A 17,599-nucleotide genomic window follows, 5' to 3' on the forward strand; every position below is an offset into this window, starting at 1 on the left:
CGCACAATAGAACACGCCTGTTCATTCAGCGATGTATAAAACTAGTTTTCGGTAACTTTTTACGTAAATTTCTCCCATTAAACTCCGATTGCGGGCCGATTGTTCGGCCACAATCGCAGTCGTAGCGCGCAAGCACGCGCGCAGCCGCCGCCAATTAAAATTAATTCGCCCGGCCTTTCTGCGCGTCTAGACGTATCTCTTCGATTAACGCGCTTATCGCGATTGTTCCGCTTCCCTATTCCGAAACACGCCGCGCGATCGACGAACGCACGTCCTCGTTAAGCGCCCGAATGGATGATTGTGCCGAAAATCGCGGCGCCGCTTGATCGCCGAAACGGACGACGTGATCGCGCGGCCGGCTGCGTGTCCGCCAACATAAGGGTTGATCCTGGATTCAGCGGATCTCGCCGCGCGGAGGATTTCGTCCCATTCGCAGCGGAAACCCAATTGCGCGGCTCTATGCGTCATTAGCGCTGGAAACGGAGTTAACGCCGTTAAATCCGGGTCGGTCGGTCCGGCTGCGATATTATTCGCACTTGTGCCGACCGTTCGTTCATTCGTTCGCTCGCTCGGTCAGTCGCGCAGATGCGTCGCCGAAATGACGATCTCGTGCGAAATGCGGATGAGCGATCGTTCGTTCCACGAATAACGTCATTTCTGTCGGACAATTTTCTTCTCTAAAAAATTAACAAAGTTTATAAGGCTCTCGTGTGACAAACACAAATTCGAAGGAGAGACTGAAGAGCCGTGACAGGATCTTACACTCAGAAAAAAAGATTTATTTAGGTTAAACAAATGAGATACGTTTGAATCTATTCAGTTTTTATTTGCTTCTACTAAAACATTCGCTAGATTTGAAGAAATGATACAGAAATCATTTCTTTGAAATTAAATAAAAAGTCTAGTAAGGTCAAAATTCAAAGAGAATTTGTTGTTTACTTCAAAGAAACTTTTTCTGGGTGCAGTGTCTAAATATTTAATTAAAATTGATCACATTTTTTTCTCGTCTCTTTCCCCTTCTGCCCGATTGCCGTTGCATTCTCTGGTGGCCTCGCATAACGCCTTTGATTTGCGCCCTAGTTAGTAACCGAGAAATTGTGGAGGGAGAGTTTTGAATTTTATCACGCGCACACAGATTCAGTGATACGAGATCGTTTTTAAATCTCCATCGTGCTCTTTTGCGCCCGTCAAAAATTTCACAACTAATTTTTATGTTGGCACGTTCACGTGCGCACGAGATAATTACCCTGAATTTCGCGGTGAATCGGGAAAGCCCGGATTATAATCGCGGTCCCAGAATTGCGTTGTTTTACGTAGCGAAATAAATTTTTCTTACGCTCGAAAATTTACCGACGAGAAATTTTATTTCCTTTAACGTTCTATCAATATCGAATCTCGTCTCTTTGCCAATATTTTCCATGGCTTATTCGGCAAATATTTTCGATCTATAATACACAAACTAAAAACTGGGTCACTTCACTGATGCGAAATGAACTACTACGCGGGCAGAACGAGTATTTCAGTATTTTTACATTTACCAGCGCGTATACAAAGGCGCAAATAATTTTTGTAGATAACGCAAATGTACGGATACAACGGGATGAGCCGCTAAGCGCGCAATACCTGGTATTCGATAAAAACAAATGCGTTTATTACGCGCGTCCTTAAAATGTTTATTTTAATCGCATGCATTTAATTAAATATGTCATAATTTGTTTATGGCCACGTACGTGGTTACGTGTGTTGTTTACGCGTTGCGAATTCACAACCGTGCATCCGCTACATTAACAAATTGCTTTTTCGCTAATGGAAAGATTACATCAGCTGCAGATCATAGTGTAGATACAAAGGATAGTGCGTTGAAGTAAACACAAATACCGCATGAAGTAATACCACTGTTTGCCTAGTGCTTCACTTGTGCGTTAACAATTAATTAATTTGTGCCATTACATATGCTGTAATTAGCGTAAGTGTTCGGATACAAATCCAAAACGCGTTGACATATGCAGTTAGATAAATTCAAAATAACGCGGCAACGTTATAATAATTTTCTCATTCAGTCCAACGGTTAGATCAACTGGTGATATTTGAGAGAACTCTGATATTAGAGGCCTCCTTTTTTTTTCCGCGATGAATCGCAAGCTTTTTCAGAAAGTCGCTCCGATTCTTCTTATTCCGCGTCTAATCTAATCTGTAGGCGAAATTTGAAAGTAAGCACTAACGCCATATTTGCACGTGTTTACACAGCGTATATTTATCTTATTCTCTGAAATTATCACGAGATTGTAATCTCGTAACTTTCCTGAAATACAATGTATTAAATTGTTACTTCTCTCTGTTTTCCTTTACTAATTCTCATTTATTAACTTGGATATATACCGAGGAGAACTCCTTCAAATATTCAAACACGGGCGGTTGTATTTACGAAAAGCAAATGAAATATCGTAAATTAAATACGAAAATTATACAATCGTAGCAACGTGCTCGCGGCAATATCATTCAACGGAGAAAACTTATATCAGTTTTACGTAAAATATATATATATATAACAACGGACATTTTATCCGGATAAAATTGAATTTCTCGATATCAAGTTTTCTTTGAGGCGCTCAAAAGCTTCAAGGTAGTTTGCAAAAAAGGTACGTTGCAAAATACAGATTGTTTTTTACGCTTTTACCCGGACGAGATAATAAATTTTAAGAAAGTTATCAAGTTAAACGCATAATAAGACATGCCCCGCGGCACTTTTCGTAGTACTTGACTTACAATAACGACGAATCCAGCTGACTCGCCGAGATCCTCACAATCGAGCAACGAGCCTCGGCGCTTTTGTGCATGAGAAACTATCATTTCAATACCGGCCGCGACGAGAAGACGCGACGAGGCTTTAAGTAATATCGATATCGAAAGGCGGGTGTTGAAGAAAGGGAGAAAGGGGAGGAACGTTCGAGAGAGAAAGAGAACGGGGAGGGGGTGGAGCAGCGGGCGTTGCGAATGCATCGATATTGAATTGAAAATGGATCGCGCGGAAAACGGAGAGGACGAGAGAGGACTCGGTAGCATTCGGTGGCGAATATAACCGCGATCCGCACATAAACATCCTCCTTCCTGCCTGTCCTGCGTCTTTCACTCCTTTACTTATCCGCCGCTTATATATTATGAGCTTGGAAATGCAGTTATCGCGAAACCCCCTCGCCTCTTCTCGGAACGATTACGCGACGTTTTATTAATCTTGCCGCTGTTTTCTCTCCGTCCCCCCCCCCCTCTTTCTCTCCCGGGGCAAATCAATTTTCTCTATACCTGGGCTTGATTTCTATAATGGAAGAGCGAAATCGCGCTGCTCTTCCTCGTCGTTCGCGATAATAAAACGGACGGAGGACGGCGCGGTGCAGGTAATGCTTTTTATTAAGTTTTCCCCGATAAACGTACCACTTGACTGTCACGGATGCGACTTGGCGACCCGAGTCTCCGGGGAATTTTCCTTTACGCCAAGTTGCGCACGAGGACGATTTAGAAATACGGGATTATTAATTTCATGAACACTCAAAGGAGAAAAGAATCCAAGCGAAATTCACTCGGGGTCTCGAGAGATCCGCCATTCTCTTTTCCCGTTGTATTTTTATTTCCCCACGAAATTACAATATAAATTATTACGATGTGTAATACGGCTGTACGACGCAAGTTGCCCCGCAAGGAGTATGTTTATTGAAACAAACGCGAGTGGAATAAAACGAAAGGAAGCATTTTTGCAGAATCAATTGCCACGTTGCCACGGCACGACGTAATTAAAACGAAATTCATCCGTGCGTACAAGTTTGCCCTGAAGCCCGCCTGCGTTTTCGTTCCCTTGAATTTTGTCGTCTGCTCCGCGCGTGTTTGCCCGCACGCGAGTTTCAGATATTCCATTACGACTCGCGCTCCGAGGTAAATATAAAAATGCTTTCCGTTCCTGCCCGCGTGTTTTACCTTCCCGCGCATAAATCAGAAAAGAATCTCGACGTAACTCCCCGGGATCGGTTTCGGGTTAAAGTAACTGCGCAAACTTGGTCAGTCGCGCGTCCCTTTTTATCTCAAAACCGCGCGAGAGATTTTGCTCGGCGAGGCTACAAAACGTGAACGCTTTATCGTATCGCGGCATTGTAGCCAAGTAATTAAGTAGTAAAACGTATTGCATATCGGACCTTAATTCATTAGTCTCGCCATATAAAAGCGCTGACTCTTGGGTCATTTCAGTTTAATCCAATTAGGCGCGTCTAAAATACATCTCTAAAAGTTGTACAATATATAATTATTATGCGTTAACAGCGAGAAAAATAACTAGAATCAAGCCAGAATAAACAACTGTATGCAGGGTGAGTTGTAAAGGTTGTCCCAACCTTTTATCATAAAAGATGAATTGCCGACCGCGACTGTAGCCAACTCGAAAAAAATGGATACAATCTTGTTCTACATGTCTCAGTCATGTAATATCTAATTACATTTTCGAGAAATAATTAGATATGACATGATTTTAACACGTAGAACGAATCCATCTTTTCCCCGAGTTGGCTACAGTTGCGGTCGACAATTCACCTCTTATGGTAAGAGGTGAGGACAGCCTTTACGACTCACCCTGTATGTGAAAAAGTATATATTTATTGACTAATTTACTTGAAACATTTAAATGACTTGTGCGTGCCCCATCGCTAACAAAATCATCTTTTGTTGTTGCAGGCGTTTCTTGAAATGGCGGACGAGAATGCTGCGGCGACCATGGTGACCTACTACGCTTCCGGTGTGGCCCAACTCAGAGGCAGAGCGGTCTACGTGCAGTTCAGCAATCACCGTGAACTCAAGACGGATCAAACGCACTCCAACAACGCGGTCAGTAGCCCAACAAATGATGTCGCCAACACTTCTGAGGTCTGTGTCATACTTCTCGCTTCACTTCTTTCTCGCTTTACTAAACCCCGGGAACGGCTGCATGAACGCTATTCTCGCCAAACTGACTCACTTTCGATCTCCTACTAACACTCGCTCGCTTTTTTCTTCTCTTCTGACGATGGTATTTACGACAGGTATCTAAAAGCGAAAAACTTTCAAGTACCCTCGCGAATGAGTAATCGCGTTGTGTCGTCGGATATTGCCTCGTCTTCAGTGCGATAGATTTTTCATATGATTAACTACGTTATAATAACGCTGAACGATTTTTAAGGCCTGCGTCCACGATGCTAGATGCTCGGTCCGAGTTCTAGCATCGTGGACGCAGGCTTTTATCGGCGAAGAGAGGAAAGAGCGCGCTCCGCGCCCTGTCGATGACGGTGACTTCGATGCCTCGAGGCGTTGGCTGAGAGCGGCAGGCACGAAACCAGGGGATCCTGTCGATACAATGGCCGTTAACTGCGCGGTCAAATTAGCTTCGGCAGTACGTTATTTGTGCGGTTTAATTAATTAAGCCGATATCTGCAGCCCCTTGCATATATCTTCCACCGGTCATCCGGGCGGCATCGAAACGCACGGTGCGAGCATGCGAGAGCGGGACAACGCCGCGGCCATCCCGCCGTCAAGTCAATCTAAACACTCGCGTCCGCAAACTTCGTTATAATTAATGCGTCCATAATTTATGAACGATCCCTCGGGCGCGAGCGAGCGCGCGGCGGCTCATCCCGCCGCATCCCCGCTGCTAAACCCCTCGTCTACGTGACGCACGGGTCTCGCGCACACTACCTGCAACTTGCGCGTGTCATCGTGCGCTGCCGGTCATCATCGGAACTAGTTAACTCGCTGCGCAATTCGGGGCCGCACGGCCGTACCGTGAATGAAATTTGTCAGCGAATTAATTAGCACGCGAACTCAACCGGCGATTCAATCAACGGAATTCAGTTAGGGTGCTTGCGTCATTGTGCGACGTGCGTCCCTCCTTTTAACCGGCTCCTCCGAGGACTCGCGCCCGCTCCAAGCGGTCGATGTGCGGCTCCGTTTACAATCGGAAATCCGACGAGAACGATACGAGACCGCGGCGCGGCCGTCGCCTTTCGATTCCGCTCGCGGATGGGTCGAGAGTGACATCGGGCGAGGCCGGTATTATCGTTAACCAGCCCCCGCCAATTCGCGTCGTCGACATCGTAACTCCGTAAGTTTCCCGATGCCACACTATGTCGGTCTCTGTCCGCCTCCCTTCTCCGAGTTACCGAACTGCCGTTGCCACCCTCCTTCCCCTGGGGGGGTGGAGGGGGCGCAACTTCGCGGTGGAAACGGACACCGATCCCACGGGGAATCCTCCGGGAAAGTTTCACGTGTATCGGGACGAGGGGGCGTAGGGGCGAGGCGGGTGATGGTCCGCACGAAAAATAATAAATAAGGAAGTAAATAGCCCGGCGACGCGCTTCGTCGTCGCTGATGCTTTTCTCCTGACGCGCGGAAAACTTTCCGCATACGTGACCGTGGAAACTTTACAATCCACAGGATTTACAGAACCGCGACGCGTCGTTTACCTGCGAACAAAATTCATCGTAATTCCAGGAAATTCCTGTGAGCAAATCTTATGTTCTTCCCCCCTTCTCTCTCTCTCTCACACACACACACACACACACACTACATCATTAGTGCTTCGTTAAATAAAGGCGATCGTAAAACACGCGGAAAAAGAACGAGACGAAGTTAAAGTGACTTTCTTGATGTTTAATGTTTTATGCACACCGGTTTTTCATACGCAGGATTTTCTATTCCTAGTAAATATTGAAGTCGTTTCGAACTTACTTCGTCAAGACTTAATTTACAACGTTTATTCTTTAAGTTTTTCATATATAAGTGTAACCTGGTGAGTAAATTTTACTTTGAAGATTTTCACCTCGAGCGCGTAGAGGAAATGTTAAGTATATCTAAATTTATTACTGCTTATTCACTTGTGATATTAAACAGTTTATTTAATTCGGCATAAAATTTTTGATGAAAGAAAATTAATTACAAGTTGCGTTAAAGATAAATATCTCCGCAGAAATACGATTTGCATTTAAATATATTTAAAGCCTCTCCAATTATCGTTGCTAAAGTAACGTCAAGAGTTGAGCAGTCTTTAACATTTATTGTAAAAGTTTTACAAACAAATATGAGAAAAACAGCAATCTTTTCAGAAAAATTCATTATTGATCAAGTTTTTTAAGATTATTTCTTGAAAACTTTGTACAATGGGGTTTTCAGGGTCGCTCATTACGAATCTAATGTCAGATTTTCAAAATTAAAAATGGCCGACCCAATATGGATACAAAGTACGTGAATTTGTTAAATTTTCAAGTTTTTCAGCATTTTCATTTGATTACGGTATTTAGGGATTCCACCAAATAAAAATTTTAGTTTCCACCAAATTATAAATTCAGATACGATCTAAAAAAATGTATCTCTTCAAACATTTCTAGCCAATCGTAATTTTATCATCGATAAAGTTTTGTGGCTCCAATTATTTGTGACTGAACTATTTCCGCTCGACGATAATTGCCAACGCCGCAAGTTAAAAGCGTCTAAATGCAGTATCATTTGTATAAGAGCGATATTAAACTTACCTTCGTATCTTTCTTAAGGGGAAAAAAAAGAAAAGAAATCGCGACGGCACTTCTGAAGTGGATGCAAAGGTGGTCGGCGAAGGGTTTCACGGCGCGGTTCCGTTTCCTCCACGGTCGAATGATTTCTCGCCGGGCGTCCAGACTGACAAACGACGCCGAAAAAGCAATCGCCGTGAAAGCCTCGGCGATGCACCGCTCGTGCATCGGGCCTCTGTGTCTACGTGGGCGACGATGATGCCGGAAATTTTGCCGGCCTGAACGCAAGACAAACGTCGCGCTTCCTCCAGCCACCGGCGTGCCCGCCGCCTGGAACGGGGAATCAATTTTACATGAACGAAGAAACAAATCCGCGTCGACGGCTGCCATGAAACGCGCGTCGGTCCCATGGCCTTTTACTCCCGATTAAAATACCGCCGCGCAATTTCAACGCTGGACGAACGAGTTCCTTCGTTCTCGTGTATTATTCGATTCGATTTTTTAAAACTTTTATACTCTTATTTAATCTATAGTATTTTTATTTTAGATGTTGGCCTTTTTTTGGTCTCTTCTCGGCTTACTCTTTGGTATGTGCGAAGTAAATTTTGCTATTACTTTTCTCGAGTATACAAGTATGAGAGGCATCTGCTAGCAATTGCGAGGAAAATTAACAGTCTTAGGGCAACAGTCTTCTGCAATAAGTTGTTAGTCGTTAGTTAGAAGTCGGGGCTGTGTGTTCGGCCTTTTTTCTGGACGAAAGAAGAAGGATCGACATGCAGTCCCGACTTCTGATTAACGACTAACAACTCATTGTACAACGACTCTTGGACTTATTGCTAGAAGTCTTCGGGTATCGATTGCACGAGATATATAACTGCGGCCTGGACGAAACAGGTCGGCGAAGGCGGCCGGGAGAAATCAAATTTAGCGAAAGAGAAAGAGGGTACGAGAGAGGGAATATATTTATGAGTAAAACGCGACAGCCCCTGGGGGTGATGTGTCGGTTAAGTAAATGCCCGGTTGGCGAACTCATTTAATAAAGACGCCATGCGCCGCGGCGCCTCGGCATTGTTTAGTAATTAATTTAGAGCTCGCCGCCCCGCAACGAGGAACCGCCGCTGTTTAGTACAGAAACGAGCGAGATAAAAATAAGTATTTCGGGCGACGTACGATAAAAACGCGGGCGAGTTATAATGCGACGGCGCTGCGTCCGAAAAATAGATTATTATCAAGAGAGATCTAATTAAAAGCAAATTAAACGCCATTGAAGTAAACCGTGCGAGCAATTAGACGTTTTCAATTACGCGCTTTGAATGTGCAAAATTACATGGAAATTGAAATAATATTGATACACGTTTGAATAACAGATATATGATATTACGTCGAAATTGAAAATATGTTTTAATAATACGTACTGAAGAACCGAATTCTCTCTCTACGTTACGTCACCTTGGATAACACCGGCTTTTATCTAATTGCGCGAGCGTAAGCGCCCAGGTTCGATACGAATTGCCGCGTAACCTCATTGCGAATTCAGTTTGGACAACTTATTTCGCGCGTGTCTAGCCAGATCGAATTGTTTTCACGCGGTCGCAAAGTTTCGGCGATATCGTCAGCTTTGCAGTCCACTTTTAACCTCTCGAAATGCACTTTACCCGAGTTCCCAAGCTCGCGGAAAGCTTTCCGTCGCAAGTCCGGGAACTCGTACCCGGAATTAAGATGTATTTTTACGTGGTTTCTCGCCCGTCGCGCAACATCTTCTCCCCTCATCCCCGGTGGTTCCCGGTTAGTTGGCAATTTGGATTAATTTAGATGTTGCCGGCTGCTTTTACGCGGCCGCTTTTATCGCCATCCCCGTCCCCGTTCGGATGATTTTGCTTTTGTGCTCGAAACGCCGGCGGGATTTAATTTGAACGCGCGCGTAAATAGTTTGGCATGCACCGCGCGCGAAGTTTCCCAGTGATATATCTATTTATAGGCGGAGGTGTGCGTTACGGAAAAACGAGGAACACGAACTTGGGGGAAAGTGAGAGAATTTGAGGTCTTTTTTTTTCATCAGGTTGACGCGTCACTCGCCGCCCGTCGCTCCTTTCGCCTCGCCGTTTGTTGCATTTATTTGCAATATTTTTTAACTCGATATTATTATTTAAAAATTTACGGTACGCGACGTCAACTTCAGGACGAAAAAGGGCAAAAAGCGCCCCGGTGTTTTTAATTACAGCGGCGCTACGCACAAACTATACCGGTATTTTATATTGTTAACCTCTCGGCGCTAATTGGTATTTATTCCGCACTTTTACGTATCATTGTCAAATGTGCCGGTAAATATAGAATAATAACTGTAAACCACAGAGCTCTTTGCCGCGCAAGCCATTTGTTTTTACATATACCCGCGGGCCAAAAAAACATCCCAGTGCTCGAAACTAAATATTCATCTTTTTTTTGTTTCGCCACAAAATATTCGGACATTTAATTTTCTATTTTTAATAAATCACGAAGGAGAACCGGGTTTTGTCTCGAGGTTTGCCTTATTACATTTTTTTTTCAAAATCAACAGAATATCTCGCGGAGGGTAGGCCGACTCCAAAATTCCATTTACCTTTTCATCCCGCATTTTTATAATATTCAGAAAAAAAAAGTTGATTTTCCGTGCACACGCGGCGGGGATTGCGCGCGCGCCTTTGTTTGACGCGCGTGCAATGACGGGCCTGACGAACGACCGCAAGCGCCGAAAATGTTCCACGATCTTTCGCCGGCGCCGGGGCCGGCGCGATAGACCACGCGCGCGGAAAATTTTTATCGCCTCGCGGGGCGGCCGGAACTCCCGGTCCTGATACTTTTAAAACAGATTCCGCTCTCGGCGGTGACAAAGCCGGCGGCCGAAAGTGTGCCGTCCGTGCGCGAGAGAGAAGGCGCGCCGCTGGCTAATGGTTTTCCCCGACGAGGAAACTTTCGGTAGCCTTTAGTAATCGCGCTCGCTCGCTCGCGCCCTTGCTAACTAAACTCAACGCCCGGCAGGAAGCCCCGTAAAGGGCAGCCTCGCTATAGCGACGCGACGTAATTCTGCTTTACACCGTCGGTGACTTTTTTCTCTCGGAAAACTTTCCGTCGGCGGGGAAAAGAAAGAAAGAAAGAAAGAAGCGATAGCACGGGAGATCGAGCCCCTTTGTCGGACGGCGCTGCATGCGTCCACGCGTCGCGTGTCGCGAAACGCAGCCACGTGTTTCTTTTTTTTATCAGATATGAGCTCTTCTCTAATCCACGAGTACAAAATTCGAAGGGACCGTGGCTTCCGAGTCTATTTTCGAAACCTAGACCCGCTTGTCCGAGCAGAAGGAGTTCTTTCTACTGCGGCTGACTGTGGATCCCGGGGACTGTTCCGGGTCTAGACCGAGGGGGTGTAAACAGGAACGCGGAAAAAGGGAGAGAAAAAAGAAGCGCCGCGCGTACATGAGTTTTCTGCAATTAACCCGTGTCAACATTAACATTTTTCGCCGACGCTAACTGGCGCGGTGCGCGATAAACGCGGCGATCATGAATAAATCAGCGTCGCCACGGAGTAAACGCGTTCGCTAAGCGACGCGTTTGACTAAAACCTTGTCGTTGCTTTTTATTATGGGCACTAGGTTATCGTCGGTACACTTTCGCGCGCGTTGCAGATACTATCGGACTGGCGAGAAAGTGCGAAAGCGAGGGAGGGAGATGGCCATTTCTGAACAGAAAAAGCGACGGAGAACCAGGATGCAAAGTAATACAGCGACAAACTAGAAAAACAGAAGGCTACATAGAGCTCCGGGGGAGGTGGAAAAAGTGAAATTGAATATTCGATTCAACGGCGAGGCGATAAAAATGCGCGGGGAACGAACGAACGGTGTGCGCGGAACATTACGTATAAGCGACGTTACGTACGCGGTGTATAAAAATCATGGCGGGGCGAGGAATAAAAGGGAGATTCGGGGCACGCGATCCCGCGGGGCCGGCGATTCCGGCGTTAAATTGAAGACGCGAAATTTGTTAACAATACTCGGCGATTAGATTGAAAAAGCACCTAACGTCCAATTAAAGAGTTAAATAATACGTACTGGCTTAATCTCGACAAGGATTATTAATCTGTTTGCCGCGCGGCCATTGTTTACGGGCTAATGCCTTCCACCGGGGTAATTGCGAGCAACATAAAAGCTGGGCGTTAAAGCCGGAAAAGTGATCGCGCGTATATATATAATCTTGCCGCGTCCGGAGGGAAACTGGCAATGGATCTCACACTCTTTTTCCCCTTCAGCCCGGAGTATATACGTGCGGCGGAGTGGCGTAATTTGAGGCATTGTTCCCGATTCGCGAATACAACGACCGGGGGCGCCTCAATAACCGTCCCGCCCCACTTACATTTAATAATTAATACGTCGCGATACAAGCTCCGCCCCCCCGCGATTGTTGTATCCGCTGTTGATTTCCCTTTTATATCTCGTCGCCAAGCCGCCCTTACGGGAGTCATTTTTCTTCGCGCGCGACTTATCGCGGGTTACGCGAGTTTCGCGATAGGCCGCAATTGGCGAGAATACTCGCAATTTGTCAAGGCAGGCTCGGATCTGATCGGGCAATTTTAATTCTTGACATTACATTTACGGTCAGGGCCCTATCAGGGCTGCCCGATGTGTGCCTCATCTGGCATCAAGACATTCTTATTAGGCCCCTATCAGGACCGTACTAAAACTTGTGCTCGGGGCGGGGAGGGGCGGGGGTAAGGCGGGGACGGCAGGAAGAAAGCAGGTGAGAAAAGAGGGTTGAGAAACGGGGAAGGTACAATGCACGGGGTGTCTCGCGGAAACAATGCAGCGCGCCGTAGATCACCCGAGACACCCTCCATTAAAAATATTACACCATTTTGTCCGCGCGTAGCGCCGTCCTCCGATCTTCGCTACCGCGGAGCCCTCTGTGCCGCCGTGGCCGGCGGCCCTCGGGCGCCGCCCCCCTCTGCAGCCACCCTGCTCCACTTTGGCTGGCGGCCGCGACAGGTCCGAATAACAATGTGCCATTGTTAGACCTACATTCACTGTATCGAGCTCTGAAATATGCAAGCCATGAAGACCGCCGCGTTACAGAGAGCGGCGTCCTCTCCGCGCACCCTTGAGCCGAGGGCGCCCCCGCTTATTCCAGCCCTACGAGCGAGCTTTATCGTAGAGAGGAAATGTCGTTCTCCCGTCCGCTTGGAGCGAAATTTCGAAATCTACCTCGCGGGACGAACGGAATGTCCGCGGGTATTATCTTGTAACCTCACCCTGCGCTTGATCTCGATGTGTACTCCAGCCGCTCGGGAATGATGTTGAGTTTCGCCATCCGTACGTGAAATAAAATTAATTCGTTTTCGTTAATTGGTCAGTGCTGGCGATCTTATTTTCATTTTATATAAAATGCCAACTGCCCCCAGAAATTCAACTTGGATACTATATCCCGTCTTTCGCCTTGGAAACCCGGGGGGTGCCGGTCGCCCCGCGAGCATATCGCGTTATTATCTCAGAAACGAGAAATTGCGTGTAATTTTTTCTTGACGGTGTGGTGGCCGAAATAGACGAACTTTTTCACTGGCACGCGGAAAAACTTTCCGACATGCCGCAATTCAATGGAGCAGACTGTAATTTAACCTAAACGGCCGTGTAATTTAACGTTCAACATTTCCGACAAAAGTAAACTTCGCGGGACGGTTGATTAACTTCCGGCATCTATTTATTAATTCACGATCTACGAACGGAGTTCGCGGGACATTTTATGAGTACACTTTATCGCGGCCAGCGGCGTGCGAGCGAACTCGTTTATTTCGTGCACGTGTGTGTGTGTGCGTGCGCACGCGCGTGTGCGCTGCACGAGAGAAAGAGCGCGAGGTACGCGACTTGTCGCAACTAATACCGTCCGCGGCGTATGCATAATGTCTCGCATTCGATTTCAAGATAGATATTAATTACCCCGGTAATTATAATGCGGGCGGAACGACATAATCATAATTGCTGACAACGGACGTTATTGCAATCGTTGCGTGGAGATAATGGACACCGATATTAGCATGGACACAATAGTTAACCACACGATTCGCGGATCATCCGATGAAATACGACGTTTATGCGGCCTGTTGTCGAGACCGAGCTGGAAGGAAAACCGTGTATGGTCGACCCTCGTTAAAGATGTACACAGAAATCGCGCGATCCTCTCGCGCGAGAAAAGAGATCCTCTCCCCCCCCCCCTCTTCCCCCTCTCTAGTTTCTTTCGTCTCGAGTTAAAGGCGTAAACGGCGCCGACCTAATCCATCATTTCCACGCATTCGACGCGCTTTCCGCGTCCTCCGTCATATTTCACCTCTTCCCCGCCTCGCCGCGAAAGAGAAAAAGAGCTCCCTTTGCCGATGGCGAGAAAAATGGAATATTTCCCCGCAACAAATCTGAAAGGTTGCCGTCTCCTCCCCCGCTGCCCAACTGGGAGAGAGCACGTTCCTCTCCCCGGGATGCCTTTGCACCACCCTCACCTCGGTATCGGATCTCGGTATCGACGGCTTTGTGCGCGTATCGCGAAGCCGCACACGCGAGCCTATTGGCGCCCTTTACCAACACCGACTGAGGCGCGCCGAGAGGGGTGCGCCGAAGATAGATCGCTCAATTTTTTCCCCCGTGCCCGTGGAACGTGGACACACCGGGGATCAAGAAGTGGGAATGCCCTGGGAGCACGAAGGGACGTGTCCTCGGCTTTTCGACGAAATTCGGCCTCGGCCGCGTGAATTTTTCAGGCGAGAATTATCCCGTTGCCTCGCAGGGTGATTTGGAAAACGTCGTGACACGTTAGGGGTGAATATCGTAGCATCCGAGTGTGCCGGGGAGCAATTTCCTAGAGATGCATAATGGATATATTATGTCATATTGCCGCGATGTGTAATATTACGGCGATGAAAGTTTGAGGAGGGAGCGAAAATAGAAAAGTACGCGTGACACGTCGTCAAGAGAGGAATTACGGGGCGAATGGTACTCGCGGGATTTCTCGCGGGTTCTTTCTCTTTTCTTCGCGAGCTCGCCAAGTACCAGGCCGGTCCGATGCTCGTTTGATTTCGCTCGACGTTACGCGCGCACAATGCGTCAAAGGTATATGCTGCGACGGATTCCGGGCGGATTCCCGCGCAGCACGAAGAGTGGCTTTGGGTGGCGCGGGAGGATGCGACGGGGCGGAAAAGGGGTGACGCTACAAGCCGGGAAGACTGATTATTCTGACTGCAGAAGAGTCCGTCTGGCTGGGTGGGCCACTCCATCATTTTGACAGCGGCGAATCCCGCTCGTAATGTCGTCCAATGAACGCGCGTTCTTTATCCCGTTCGCGAGTCGCGCGAGGTGTGTACGAGCATTGGAGAAAAGGGAAGTAAAGAGGAAAACAGAAGCGAAAATCGCGGGGAAAAAGCGAGACTCTCGGGGGTCGAAAAACTCGTCGCGTATAATGGAATGCGCGGTGCGTCGGGTGCGTGTCCGAAAGAGAGAGAGAGAGGAAGGGAGGGAGGTGAGAAAACGGTGTCAGGGTTGCGCATGATTAAAATCGATGGCCGTTACCGTCGGACCCGGGCCAACAAATTCCCCCCCCCCCCCCCCCCTCATCCAAGCTACGCGCGATAACGCCGCTGCGTTAACGTCGTCGAACGGGGAGCGCGGCACAAAGACTGGTATCGGACCTGGGATCGAGCCGTGAACGCGAATTTAATGGGTAAAATTTAATTTGACGGAGTCGCATATGGGAGTTTTTTCCGCTCGAGGCGCCTCCTCCGTGTCGTTTGTCGCGCAACGCGCGAGATCGGGATGAATTGGATTGGATCGAAATGGACGTGCAAAGCGCATCGCGGATATAACAAAAATCAAAGCATCGAACACACTTGCGATTTAAATATACGATTCCCTTTACTCATCCTTTGCGCGTCTCGAGAATCAGTAATTTCATCAGCGAAATGTACACTAGAGAATGTCATCAGATAGTATTGTTTATTGCGACTAATATTACCACATGCCTCAGTGGTCGAATTGGTGAGACGCCCGCCTAGAGTGTAGGGAGGTCCAGGTTCAAACCCTGGCTGAGGTAATATTTTTCGCAATGAATTTCTTTAATTAGAATTTGTCTGCCATTGGTCGTCATGCAATTTTCTACATTGGTTAATCAGTGACTGGCGTTAAATAATTCTTTACGTTAAATGTAAGACTTGTTGGATACTGCATCAATCGATTTTCTTGCCTAATTTCTTATGTGTTTCGTAACATCGCTTTTACAAACTTTCCGCGTCTCGTTCTCCACCGAGAAGATCCGGAAGAGGATCGAGACTGCGCTCTGATTTCTGTGCCATTAGCCCTTCGCCCCTTCGCCCTGTTCTCTTTTTCACATCGGAGTTTTTATTTATAAATTTATTTGATGGAGCAAATAATTTCGCGAATTGTCGCCAAAGTAGAATTAAGATCGTCCTCCTTTCTCCTCTCCGTTTCGGGTCCAAGCGCGGACTTGGTCGCTGATGAAGTTCGCCCGGTTACTTTTTATTTCGCGCCCTTCGCTGTCCATTAGCGGTGATATACACGTTGGCTCCGCGCCGCGCCGTCACGGTTGCATCCCCGTGTACGTATATACGGGCGGAAATTCCATCGCCGCGCCGGCCGATGAATTATTCAGGAAAAATTTTTGCGCTGCTCGTGTAACGAGCATGCGGCACTTTCCGCGCAGTTTTCTTATCGCGCTCCTCCTCTCGTTTTTTTAACGGCGGCCCTCCTTCCCCCTCATCCACTCGGAACATTCTGCGGATAGCCGTATTCCGACGTGTTATCCTCGCTCGTTTCGCCAAGAAATCGCGGGACGTTTCCCGGCAATCCACCGCCGCCTCTCGCTTCCAAGTGTTCATTAATTCTTAATTCCTTCGTTCCGCCTTCGAGCGCGTGCTGCGCTGCGAGAGAGGGCTTTCGTTTCGCATTGCCTCGAAACGAAGTTAAGCAATGTATCGTAGAATAATCGTCGGCGATGTTAATTAGAGATCACGGGAAGAGGGAGAAGACGTTTGTCAAAATCCTTCCTGTCTACTTGCCGAGAAGTCAGGTTGCACAGGAGTGCCGGGTGTGGGGAAAGCTTCCCGCTGGTTAAAGTCGAATTTTTCAGCGTTTTCGACCGATAAGCCCTCGAAATATTATATTCCCGTAATGAAGTAATTCGAGTCTAATAGGATGCCGCGACTCACCGCGTCAGAGTCCAGACGGATTTTAAAGCTGCCGGTGACATCGCGGTCTGCGGAATCCTCTTATTTTCTCAGACACTATTATTTTCTCGGGCAATTCGACGGGGAGCGAGCTGAACGGGGCAGGGGCGGGACTTACCCTCGAAATTCTCTCGTCGCGATTCTCATTCCGCCGAAACAAATAATTCCCGGGCGAGTGTAATTTATTCGGAGTTGCGGATCGAACGCAATTAAGCAATGGGGACACGAAAAAAAGATAACAATGGTTGGAGCAACGGTATTAATCATTCTCGGAGGCTGCCGTCACGTTTTCAATAACTCCGACGGCGAGGGGGAGTATCATTACTCAAATTCAATGCAATTAAACGAACAGTGTATCGCTGATCAAATAACTGGTTTCGACAATGCAAGTCTCTGGGGAGGGGGACGATATGAAAAAAAAAGACGATGGCCTGTCGTGCAATCATTAATCGTCGTCGTCTTTTCCGTCCCGAGTTTGGAAGCGCCGTCTTTTTAGCAGCGAAAGTACCAGTTCGTATTTTATCGTGAGAATTAACGCCGCGCGGCATTGTTATTTATCATCGTTTTCATTTCGATGCCCTTCGCCGGAGTGACGTCCCTCGGACGCCGCTCGCCCGAAACGATTCCACGCTTGTGAGAAAGAGAGCCGAAAAAGTTCGAACGTCGATGACTAGATATGTTGCACAGGGAAATGCTACGTAAGACCTCATATTCAGAATTTACATGTAGTTTTCTCCGTTCTTTAGACATTTGCGGGTACTCTTGTAAGTTCGTTCCCTGAAGAGGACCAGTATTACTGGCTGAAACGTTGTGAATTTCTATTATAATAAAAACGTGCCAG

General features: G+C 47.3%; 1 protein-coding gene across 9 annotated transcripts in view; it reads left to right on the forward strand.

Moving 5' to 3' along the window:
* The window catches only part of LOC105567351 (polypyrimidine tract-binding protein 1), a 418,546-nt gene that overhangs the window by 351,352 nt on the left and 49,595 nt on the right, over window positions 1-17,599 (forward strand). For all 9 annotated transcript variants that reach the window (XM_012022168.1, XM_012022161.1, XM_012022162.1 and 6 more), the window contains one exon: window positions 4,714-4,902. In XM_012022168.1, the coding sequence (XP_011877558.1) occupies window positions 4,714-4,902 (189 nt within the window). The remainder of the gene's footprint in view (window positions 1-4,713; window positions 4,903-17,599) is intronic.

This window comes from Vollenhovia emeryi, unplaced genomic scaffold (assembly GCF_000949405.1).
Source record: "Vollenhovia emeryi isolate VEMERY1.0 unplaced genomic scaffold, V.emery_V1.0 DF939138.1, whole genome shotgun sequence".
In the NCBI taxonomy this organism is placed as follows: Eukaryota; Metazoa; Arthropoda; class Insecta; order Hymenoptera; family Formicidae; genus Vollenhovia; species Vollenhovia emeryi.